The sequence below is a fragment of the Penaeus vannamei genome, chromosome 1, assembly GCF_042767895.1.
Source record: "Penaeus vannamei isolate JL-2024 chromosome 1, ASM4276789v1, whole genome shotgun sequence".
NCBI classification, from domain to species: Eukaryota; Metazoa; Arthropoda; class Malacostraca; order Decapoda; family Penaeidae; genus Penaeus; species Penaeus vannamei.
The window spans coordinates 23,571,010-23,583,509 of NC_091549.1; the positions used below are offsets into that span (position 1 = coordinate 23,571,010).

A 12,500-nucleotide genomic window follows, 5' to 3' on the forward strand; every position below is an offset into this window, starting at 1 on the left:
GAAAAGAGGGGGGAAGGGAGGAGGGACATTTGGGAGGTGGAATACCTAAGAAAAATTATCCAAGCTAACAGCTGACAAAGGTAGTGGATAACAAGAGCTTCATCGTGCAGAGAAAAAATGTATTTATGTATAGGCATGAATAATAAACCCTGCTTGCATGCATTATTACATACTTACCGATTGCTATTCATTTTGGCTGCTTGAAACGTAAAAAAAAAAAGAAAGAAAGACACAGAATGTTAGACATTGTGTAAAATACTCACAAGATTTTCACATAACACAAACAAAAGGAAAATAAAAAAAGTTATCAATTATGTCTTGTATCAATGGCACTGTTGACTTTCTGTCATCCTCTTTGCTGGGTAACTTTTTCCAATGTTTTCTTCTTAATTATGAATTTGTAACCCCAACACAATTCAAGTTTGGTTAAGTAATAACTATATAAAAAAGGCATGTAGTAAGTACCATATTAATGAAATTGTTCATTATCACTTTTATTTCATTTTTATGGCATGTGGCACCAATGCAGTAGATATCACAGTTATCTGATCAAGGCACAGACAAGTATGTAATCTCACTAACAGTGTACGAAAAAAACATGAAAAATACTGTAATTGCAATAACAGTAAATACATAAATAAAACAAAACATGGTTTCGAAACATCTACAAGCTGACACAATTTCTCTCTATACCATTCGATAACACGATAATAACCATTTGTTATCACAGGCAGAACAATCACACATAACAACGATTACACCAACACAAAAATACTTACAAACACCAATCGTGACATACGTAAGACGCACAAGACACTCCTTCCAAAATCTCCCAGGATATTTTCTTTCATTTCAACGTACCCTATGCCCTTCGCCTCTATCTTTAGTGGAGGTGCTAATCTCCGGTCTCTTTCTTTACCATTTTACTGAATAAAGGTAAAGTGGCATGAAAACACAGCACTTATTTTTACTTTACGTACGAGTTACATCAAACTGCACCAGAATTTACGATATACATTTTAGGCGAAGCATTACGTGAACGTATGAAAGTATTTGCATATATCATCTCTACTTCAAAAATAACAAACGAGGGATAAATTTCCATTAACCCCATTTTCACCAACGTAAATCACATATCAACAACTAAAACTATAAACAAGGACAAATGAGAATCACTCGTGTCCACTGACGAACAAATACAGAAACTTCCAATTTGCATACGAATCACATCACGGGGCGAATCGTTACACACAACGTAATCCTCACCAACGGCATAAGCAAAGAGAATATTTTCTTCAAACTTGATCGATTCTTGTGGAAAGCGGGTATTAAAGCCTATCCGATAATCCGCTGTTTGCTACTAGCACTAGATCACCGTCTATAAAAAGAGCAAGCACTTTCGTGTAAAAAAATCACATTTTGATTCGTTGCGGCGTCTACGCGTGATCACAATACTAATACCACAGACTTAAAGTGTCTCACTTTTCTCATACTCTCTCTCTCGTGGGCCTGCACTCACCTGTCTCGCTTCTCTCTCCCGCGCCTCTGAACGAGAGACTGACCGCTTATCCGGCGAGCTCGTACTTTTCATTCATCCCCTCTCAAGCTTGGTCACCAGTGGGGGGCGAGGGGCGAGGGGGAGGAGACAGGGGCAGGGGTAGGGGGTAGAAGGGGGGGCGGAGGGGCAGGAGAAGGTGAAAAGGGAGTCATGCTCCGATTATTATCACTCGCGCGACACTGTCCTGGGCAATCTTATCGTTGGCTGCTTTACCACGTCCGACTCGAGTCTCATGCTACACGCGGGGCGAAGCTGGCGCCCCTCCACCGTCGCGGGGGGGAAGTGGGGCGGGGAACGCGGCGGGAGAGAGAGGGAAGGCCGCTCAGGGGCAGAATGACGTCGGGTGCGGAAGAGAGAGAAAAAGAGAGAGAAAAGGAGGAGGACGCGGTGCTGATCTCTCGACCGCCGACGGGAACCTTGGCTCCTGACGAGGAACACCCACACTGGCACTACCTCGAGCCGCGTCTCCCCGCTAGCCTGCCAGGGAGCGGGCGAGCGAGCGGGCGTTCGGGCCACAACACCGCCCCACGTGCGTCATCAAGGCATCCTCCTCCGCCTCCTACTCCTTTTCCTTTTCTTCTCCCCGATTTTCAAGTCTTATCATCAACGTTCGTTCGTCCTCCCGTCCGTCCCCGCGCTCGGGAAAACGATGCGCGCACGAAGAGCGAAAGGAAAAGAGGGAGAGAACGATACAGGGAAAGAGAAGAGGGAGGCGAAAATAAGGACGTCCGGTTTCCGTGGTCGAAGGAGCGCCTTATTTTTCCGCAAACAACAGCTTCGTTTAAAAGGTCGTGGGAGGTCGCCCTGAATGGACGCCGAAGGGAGGAGCGGAGTACGAGGTGGTGGAAAATTCCCCTCCGTAGTGATGTCATTGATCAGGTGCTGCCGCCCCCCGACACACCTCCGCCGCAGCCAATCAGGAAGCTCCCAAGAACGCCGCGGACCAATCAGCGGCCGCCCGAATCCGCCGCGGACCAATGACGGTGCCGCCCCCTGTCGATGTTGCACACGCTTCGCAACGCTGGAGCGGTTATTTCGCATCCAGTCGTTGGGCTATTTTTGGAAAGGCATCAAACGACGCATTTGCTCGCCTCTTGTCACCATTATCATCTTGAGCATCACTCGAGGGCGAGGGAGATCAGCGAATGACGGGGAGAAGAAAGGTGCAATTAAACCGACGCTTATCAGAGCACAATCTAGACAGGACATATGCAATCGCACGCACCTACAGAGGAATATGGGGCGGGGGAGGGAGAACGGGAAGAAGGGACGATAGGGACAGGGAGAGAGAGAGGGAGGAGGGAGGAGAGAGAGAATAATAATAATAAAAACAGATCGAATTGCCCACAGCCCACGACTCGGAGCCTCACAATTCACCAGGAAACACAGACACAGATTCTCTCTCTCTCTCTCTCTCTCTCACACACACACACACACACCTACTCTACAAGGAGAACCGTATACCTGTATCCACACTGCCTAGGTTAATGAATACCTTGGGCTGCATAGCGACATCCCCACCCCACTCTCCCCTCCCCTCTCCACCCCCAATCCTAACCCCTAGCCCCTTCTACCCCTCCCCCGCCGTCCCATTATCCCCTCCCACACCACTACCATCTCTCCCCACTGTACACCCCCTCCCACACCCCTACCCCCCATTTTCCTTAACGACAAGCCCACATTTGCGGAATAGATTCTGGCTTAAGTTTGGGTCGAGGGAGAGGGAGGGAGAGAGGGAGAGGGAGGAGTGGTGGTGGTGGTGGGGGGGGAGGGAGAGGGAGGAGTGGTGGTGGTGGTGGGGGGGGAGGGAGAGGGAGGAGTGGTGGTGGTGGGGGGAGAGGGAGGAGTGGTGGGGACGGGTGGTGGAGAGAGGGAGGAGTGGTGGTGGTGGGGGGAGAGGGAGGGGTGGTGGTGGTAGGGGGAGAGGGAGGGATGGTGGTGGTGGTGGGGGAGGAGGGAGAGGGAGGGGTGGTGGTGGGGGGAGAGGGAGAGGGAGGGGTGGTGGTGGGGGGAGAGAGGGAGGGGTGGTGGTGGGGGGAGAGGGAGGGGTAGTGGTAGTGGGGGGAGAAGGTACAGGGCAGTAGGGTGGGTAGAATTGGGGTAGGGGCTAGAGCGGGGATAGGGGTGGGGTGGGGTGGGGAGGATGTGTAGGGAAGGAGGAGGGGATGGGGTGCGTAGGTTGGGGATGGGTCGGGGAGAGAGGGGAGGGGAGGGAGGAATAGAAGAGAAGAGAAAAGAACATAAAAGAGGAAAAAGACAAAGCATGTGCGTGGGAGTATTTGTGTCGGGGAGGCCACAGATGGAGAGACGGAGAGAGAAGAAAAAAAAAAAAAAAAAAAAAAAAAAACAGAAAATACGGAAAAGAAAAGAAAAAACGAAAAAAACAACAAATAAAAATAAAAAAACAAAACAACACACCCCACAGGAGGCAACGCCAGGACCCCCCCCCCCCCCCCCCCCCCCCGCTCTTGGCGTGAGAAGAGCCCTGTTGCTACACTGTAAAGGAGCCCAAGACGTTAAATGAACACACACGCGGCCGGGCTACGTCACTCCCGCTCGCCGTGTGCCTACTCACTGCCCTCCCGCCATTAGCTTGCTTGGAAGGAAGAAAATAAGAAAAAGAATGAAAGGAATATAAAAAAAATATGTGAAAGAAAGTGAGAAAAAATATTAAGGAGGGGAAAAGATTTTTAAGAAATAAGGAGTAAAGAGGGAAGGATAGAAAAAATGCGGGAGAAGGAAAGGAAGAGAAAAAAGAGAAAAGTGGGAAGGAGAGAAAACATATGGGAGAAAGATGGAAGAATGAAAGAAAAAAATAGGGAGCAACTAGCGGAGAGAAAAAATAAGGGAGAAAGAAAGAAAACGAAGAGAAAAAATATGGGACAAAGAAAGAAAACGAAAAAATAAGGAGAAAAGAGGGAAGGAGAGAAAAAATGCGAGAAAGAAATAAAAAGGAAAAAATAAGGAGACAAGAGGAAAGGTGAGAGAGAAAGAAATGAAAGATGAAAGAAAGAAAAAAAGAAAAAGAAAGAAAAGCGTTAGGAGAAAATGTGAAAGAAAGTGAAGGATGATCAGAAATACAGGAAAAAGAAAGAGAAAATGGAAAGAAGAAAGAAAGAGAGAAAGTGGAAGAAGGGATAATACGAGATGAATAGTGATGATAATACTGATAAAAAGTGGAATGAGAAGAAAATTAGAAGAAATGGAGAAGAAAAGAAAGGAAGACGAGAGAGACGAGGAGGAGAATTAAGACTAAGACTAAGAAGAAAATGAAAAAAGAAGACAATATATCAAGCATTAAATGGATAAGACGTGTGTTTTAGCAAAAGGTCTTGATAAAAAAGGACTAGACCTTCGTTACCGTTAAAACTACCAAGCACTGTTAACGGAACTGGTCCAAAAGAAAGAAATAGTCAACACAAAAAAATAGTTAGAGACATCTAGATAAAGCAGAAAGAAAACTCACACGCGTATGCACGTACAAATGCGTACATACATACATACATATATATACATATGTTTTACATATATCATATATAAATATTTGTATACATACATACATACATTATATATATATATATATATATATATATATACATATATACATATATACCTTTATACACACACACACACACACACACACAATCAATACACATAAATTTTGGCAAACAAGACACACTTATCTCTACATTCTTCCTCTTCTGTGAAAAAGGCAATCTTCCTGCGAGGTGTCTGTTTTCACACGTGGCAACAATACTTGAAAAGGGAGTGTAAGGAGAGTGAAATGTATAAAATGTTCACCTGTTCGTTTATTCTTACTTATATATTCATTTACATATTTCTCTCTGTCTGAACTGATTCCATTTAGCGTTCCCTTACCGATCCCTCTCTTATTCCTTGTTTATTTGTTTTACATATTACAGATTCTTACCTTTCTCTCTTTAGCGTAAGGTCTTTTATTATTCATATATTCATTTGCATAATTTTCTATGTCGTAACTAATTCCATTCATCATTCCCTTAGCGATCCCTCTCTCATTCCTTGTTTATTTGTTTTGCATGTTACTGATTCTTACTTTTCTCTCTCTCTCTCTCTCTCTCATCAATATATTCTAATTAGGAATATAAACAAACTATACTGTGAATACTCATTTTTCCTATAGGGTTATTGATTTTAATAATAATAATAATAATAATAATAATAATAATAATAATAATAATAATAATAATGAAAAAAATAATGATACCAAAATATCTCTGAATCCAATTACACTTCTTAAATCGGACCCCCCCCCCCCGCACACAGAGAAAAAATACCCCATGGCATTCCCGATCCAGTTCAAACGAGTGTCTTGCGTCACCAATGATGAATACTATACATTCCCACTCCAAAAATACATCGCAATGGAAGACCTGATGTTGAGCAGCTCCGTCATTCCGTTCGTGATGCGCCCCACACTGCATCGCACTGGAAGAGTCCTGGAGAGAAAAAATAAAAATCTCCGGGGTTCCTTCCCATTCCACGAACTGAAGGAAGTTTCTGAGGAGTTTCTATATTTCAGGATATTCCCCGAAATCCAAATACTGTCTGCTGCGTCCCACGGCAAAATTATATGAAAGCGCGCGCGCACACACTCATAAAAAGAAAAAAAAGTCAACCTCATTACGAGGGGCCCGTGGTAGAAGCGCATTATGATTCATATAATCTCTAAAATCTAAATCTCTTAATCTAAAAAGCTGTTTTCCCAATTCATTTAGGGCAGAAGGGAAGCTCATAAACAAGACAACAACCAAAACCACACAAAAAATTGCCCTCCCAACAAACCCCATATTTATCAAAATATCTCCTCTCGACTCCCACCCCGCGCAAGTAAACACCAAGAAAAACCAAGCAAAGGCAAAGAAAGTTTCTTGCACACAGAGCACCGCCCTTCGACAGACACAAAAACACAAGGTAAACAACATCAGCCCCCCCACCCCCCACACCTCCCCCTCCTCCTCCCACCCCCCGATTTCCCTCCACGTGTGAATCGACTATGGTGGCAGTCGCCCAACTCACCGTGGCATCCGATAAGATATATGCAAACTGATTGAGTGAAGGAAAGAAGGAAAGAGGGAGAGAGGGGGAGGGAGGGAAGAAAAGAGGGAGAGAGGGGGAAGGGAGGGAGGGCGAGAGAGGGGGAGGGAGGGAGAGAGAGAGAGGGGGAGGGAGGGAGAGAGAGAGAGGGGGAGGGAAGAAGAGAGAGAGGGGGAGGGAAGAAGAGAGGGGGGGGAGAGAGAGAGAGAGCGAAAAAGAGAGAGAGAGAGAGAGAGAGAGAGAGAGAGAGAGAGAGAGAGAGAGAGAGAGAGAGAGAGAGAGAGAGAGAGAGCAAGAAAGAAAGAAAGAGAGAGAAATAGAGAGAGAGAGAGAGAGATAAGCAAGCGCCTGAGTGTGAAAAACCTAACTGCGCAGAAAGAATCAAGAGTTCGAACACACACTCAGGTCGACAGGTGGACATACAGACTTACAGTGTAATGTTATCGAGCGATTACTCTAATCTTATCAGTCTGCTGATTACGCATGTAAGGAAGATAGCCACCTGTGACGTCACGGGCGTCTTCAAAAGACATGAATTAAGAAAGACATTTAAGAAAGCGAACACTGTGTCACCTTCACCAGCGCGAGGTTAGCGTTTCAACTCTACTTTTTCTGATTTTACTATTTTCAAAAATGAAGAAAAAAACATAACTGGTATACAAACGGAAATTTGTTTCGTGACAAGAAACAAATAAAAGTAAGACCATAACGCAAATCAAAGCAAATTAAATACATCCCTTAATCATTAAACAAAACATGACAAAATAAACAGAAGAGAGAGAGAGAGAGAGAGAGAGAGAGAGAGAGAGAGAGAGAGAGAGAGAGAGAGAGAGAGAGAGAGAGAGAGAGAGAGAGAGAGAGAGAGAGAGAGAGAGAGAGAGAGAGAGGGTTCAACCAGACGAATGTTCTCTAGTTTAGGTTAGGTCAGGGTTAGGTTAAATCCGTTCAGTTTAGGCAAGTCCCCCCCACCAAACACACAAAGAAAAACAGGATGTACGTAAACGTTTCGAGTCTGATTCACGAAACGTTTTAGAAAGTCACAATGGCCGCTGCTCCGTGTCATCGACCACGCAAGCAGAAAAAATCTTTAAGACTTTACATTTGCTTGCTGAAACGTGATAAGTGTACATTACTGATGTTGTCATTTTATTTTCTGTTTCTCTCAGGTTCACATATTCAGTCACGTAAGAGTTAGATTTTATTCCATCTCGCCATTTCCGTTCTATCCTCGTATACCCCCCCCACACACACACACACAGAAAAAAATCTAACATCATCCCCAGACAAGAAAACCAGCTCTTAACACTTCGAATTATCGTCCTTCTAGATTCCGTTATATTTGCATATTCTGGAAATTCAAGACGCACCGTTGCATCTGGCCGGGCGCCCCCTGCAATGCAGACAGAACAGGTTGAGCTATGCCGGACCTGCCCCGTCCTCGTGTAACTGACAATATCGTTGGTATGAGAAAAATGAAGAGAGAGAGAAGGGTGTAAAGGAAAGAGTGGGAAGGGAAAGGAAAGGAAGGGAAAGAAAAGGGATGGGAATGGAAGGGAAAGGAAAGGAAGGGAAAGGAAAGGATGGGAAAGAAAAGGGATGAGAATGGAAGGGAAAGGAAAGGAAGGGAAAGGAAAGGGATGGGAATGGAAGGGAAAGGAAGGAGATGGGAAGGGAAGATGAGGGGGTAGGAGAGGACGAGAGGGGATGGGAAGGGAAAGAGAGGAAAGAAACACCATAGGAAAGGAAGGGATGGGAAGGCAAGATGAGGAGATGGGGATTGGAAGGGAAGTGGAGTAGGTAGGAAAAGCAAAGAAAGGGAACGGAAGGGAAAGGATGGAAGGTAAAGAGAAATAAAACCGAAGGGAGGAGAAAGGAGAGAAGAGCGAGGGAAGGAAAGAAAATTGGAGAGGATAAGTTTGGAAAAAGGAAAATGTCTAAAAGGACATTTAGGGAAAATAATAGGAAGGAAATATGAGAACGAGGAGAGAGGGAAAAAAAGATAGGTGATCACTATAAAAAAAAAATATATTTTTAGGCAAGGAGAAAGGAATGAGAATGGAAAGAAACAAACCAGAGAATCGACAAGCAAGGAGAGGGGAAAATGAGAATTGCATGTATGAATATACATAGACAGGAAAGATAATATTACGTGCTGCTATCAATAATGTCAACAACAATTACAACAAAATCTTTAGCGTTAACAACAATAATCACTATAATGGCAAATACATAAAAGACCACGAAAAAAAGAAAAAAAAGAAAAAAGAAAACGGATACGACACGTAGTAAGAACAAGAACAGCTGACACACACAACAAGAAGTATTAAATCATCGCCCACCGTATTAGGCCACGCCCACCCGCATCAGCTGATCGCCCTCTGAAGGACGCAGGTGAGTAAAATGCATGCGTCGGCGGGAGTCCTTCGCTTGTATCCTGTTCTCTCCCCTTCCCCACCCCCTCCCCCATCCCCCCTTTGAATTGACCTTCAGCGCCGCGAGATAAGAAAGACGTAAGTGAAAGAAGACGAGAGAAAGGGAGAGAGAGAAAATCTGACAGCCGTTACTTCACTGCACTTCAGGTGGGCTAGGCCTACGCAAAGTGACTGACGTACGACGATATGTGCTCCGAAAAAAACATGAATAATTAATGTGAACCTAAAGAATGTTTACGTCATTTTTCTTTTTTTTACAATATGCTTATACCATTTGTATCATCATCGCACAGTAAAGTCAATACTAGGTTTTACAAAAGATTAACACAGTAGTAAAACTACCACCAGAACAGCAAACTACAATAATAATAATAATAATAATAATAATAATAATAATAATAATAATAATAATAATAACAATAACAATTGATGATGCTGACGATAATGATGACGATGATGCTGATAATAATAACGATAAGTATAATAATGACAATAACAAATAATAATAATAATAATAATAATAATAATAATAATAACAATAATAATAATAATAATAACAACAACAATATCCACAACAATGTTATGAATATCATGAACACCACAAACATTTGTAGCAGTAATAATAAAGCTAATAAACCAAAACTGGGTCGGTGTCCGAACAAAAATGGCACAAGGGCGAAATGTTTTAGCACGTACAGTAGGCCTGCATTATATCACAGCAATAAATAAACCCGAACGAAAACTTTTAATTGTAGGCCTCGCTTCTGGGAAATACTGAAGGGGAGAGAGGGAAAGGGAGGAGAGTAAAAAAGAAAGAAAGAAAGAAAGAAAGAGAACATGAGAGAACGATTAAGAAAAAGTTTTAGACCACACTAAAAAAAAAAGAGAAAGAAGAAGAAACAGAGATACACAGACAGGCTTAATAATTGAAGTCCCCCCCCCCCTCACCCGTCTTCGCGACCTTCTGTCCTCGCATCCATCCAGCAGCAGTTCCGAGCCAAGGACCGACGAAAAGATCACTTGAACCTGTTCAGTCATGCAACTTATCCGCTGTGCAAAGGAAGGAGGGGAGAAGGAGATTGTGAGGAATGTGGGGAAGAGGGGAAGTGGGGAAGAGGGGAAGAGGGGGAGGGGAAGGCGAAGAGGGGGAGGGGAAGGGGAAGAGGGGAAGGGGAAGAGGGAGAGGGAAGGGGAAGAGGGAGAGGAAGGGGGAGAGGGAGAGGGGAAGGAGAGGAAGAGGGGAAGAGGGAGAGGGGAAGAGGGGGAGTGGAAGAGGGAGAGGGAGAGGAGAGGAGAGGAGAGGAGAGGGAGAGGGAGAGGGAGAGAGAGAGAGAGAGAGGGAGAGGGAGAGGAGAGAGAGGGAGAGGGAGAGGGAGGGGGAGAGGGAGAGAGAGAGAGAGAGAGAGAGAGAGAGAGAGAGAGAGAGAGAGAGAGAGAGAGAGAGAGAGAGAGAGAGAGAGAGAGAGAGAGAGAGAGAGAGAGAGAGAGAGAGAGAGAGAGAGAGAGAGAGAGAGAGAGAGAGAGAGAGAGAGAGAGAGAGAGAGAGAGAGAGAGAGAGAGAGAGAGAGAGAGAGAGGTCAAAAGGAGAGGATGGAAGAGAAGTAAATATAGAAAAGAGGGGAAAAGGCTCAGAGGCAAGAAGAACAACAATTTCTTCTAGATGACATAATGCCAAGGTTAAGAGTTGTCCGACAGAAAAAAAAAGATTTTTTCCCCCTCTCTCTCTATTGCTATTTCTGAACTAACTGGTCACACAGACCGTTAGGTCACTGGCCTTCATGCACATACAAAAACATACATGCACACATACACTTATACTCTCCATTCTCTCTCTCTCTCAATCTTGGATTTTTTCTCTCCTCATCCCACCATTCCCCCCTTTCCCCCTCCCCTCCTCTTTCTTTCTCTCTTTCTCCCTCCCTCCCTCCTCCCCTCCTTCTCCCTCTCTCTCTTCCAAGCAAATCAATCTTCTTGATTAACTCAGTTTAACTTTAGTGAAAAGAAAGAAAAAAAATATAAATGCAAACGAAAGAAAGGAAAAGACGAAGAAAAAAAAGAAGAAAAAATAAAAGAAATAGAAAAGAGAGAAAGAAAAAAATGCAATCAAAATTCCTCCAAGACGCAATAAAGGCTGCAATAACCCCCCACCGCCACCACCACCACACCACTCCTCCCCCCCCCCCCCCCAATACATGCAACATTTAACACCCGCAAACACGACTTCGCGAAACCGGGAAAGAAGAAAGGAAGGAACGAACGGAGGAAAAGAAGAGAGAAAGAAATGAAAATGACATACAACCAACATATCTTTAAATAAATGAATGTGCCAGTTATGAAAAGATAAAAATTGGGCGCGACATTCCCGTCTGCGCGTTTGTCCTGTTAATAAACCAATTTACAGACGAGTTCATTAATTAATGGATGTATAGATTGATAGATAAGTTAACTGTGTTGACTAACTAAGCTGATAAGGTGATAAGAAGGATGACATTTGAGAAAAGAAAACGAACGGATGAGATAAGGAATAATAGTAATAATAATAATAATAATAATAATAATAATAATAATAATAGTAATACCAACAATAATAATAAATAAGGACGGCTTTTAAGAACAGACAGATAGATAGATAGAACCGGAATGGGAGAAGAAATACTTTTTCTTCTTCTATCCCCCCCCTCTCCATCTTCTACTCCTTTCTCCTTCACCGCCTATCTCCTTCCCCTCCACCCCCTCACATCCAATTTCCCCTCCCTCCATCCTCCAAACCTCCAATATCCCATATGAAAGAAGAGAAGAGAGGGAGGGAGGGAGAGAGGGAGGGAGGGAGAGAGGGAGGGAGAGGGAGAGAGGGAGGGAGAGGGAGAGAGGGAGGGAGAGGGAGAGAGGGAGGGAGAGGGAGAGAGGGAGGGAGAGGGAGAGGGAGAGGGAGAGAGGGAGGGAGAGGGAGAGAGGGAGGGAGAGGGAGAGGGAGAGAGGGAGGGAGAGGGAGAGAGAGGGAGGGAGGGAGGGAGAGAGGGAGAGGGAGAGAGAGAGAGAGAGAGAGAGAGAGAGAGAGAGAGAGAGAGAGAGAGAGAGAGAGAGAGAGAGAGAGAGAGAGAGAGAGAGAGTAGAGACTTACGCTGAGTGCTTGAAAAAGCCCTAGGAGGGGCCCCTCCACGCCGGCAAGAGGACGGCCGAAGGAGATGGACACGTTGCCCTCCACGCCCCTCTCCTCCCCCTATCCCCCTTTCTCCCCCTACTCCCTCCCGTAACCCCCTCAAAATCCTCTATCCACCCCTTCACCCCCCCCCCTTCCTCCTCCCCTTACATTTCCAGCTGGGTCAAATCACGCCCCATGACCGCCCACTCCTCCAGCTGGAACCAACTCACCCCCTACGCCCTCCCCTCCCACGTCACTCTCTTCCCCCTCCCTCTCCCACGTCACTCTCTTC

General features: G+C 44.8%; 1 protein-coding gene across 14 annotated transcripts in view; it reads right to left on the minus strand.

Moving 5' to 3' along the window:
• The window catches only part of LOC113829350 (Uncoupling protein 4A), a 25,310-nt gene extending 22,985 nt beyond the window's left edge, over positions 1-2,325 (minus strand). For 2 of the 14 annotated variants that reach the window (XM_070121339.1, XM_070121331.1), the window contains exons 1-2: positions 1,520-2,325; positions 178-199 (exon numbers count right to left, since the gene is read on the minus strand). In XM_070121339.1, coding sequence (XP_069977440.1) covers positions 178-191 — 14 coding nt within the window. In that variant the 5' untranslated portion in view covers positions 192-199; positions 1,520-2,325. Of the gene's footprint in view, positions 1-177; positions 200-779; positions 927-1,266 lie in introns of all 14 variants that reach the window. The other 12 variants (XM_070121324.1, XM_070121319.1, XM_070121304.1 and 9 more) reach the window with 11 other exon arrangements.
• Positions 2,326-12,500: the final 10,175 nt, after the last annotated feature.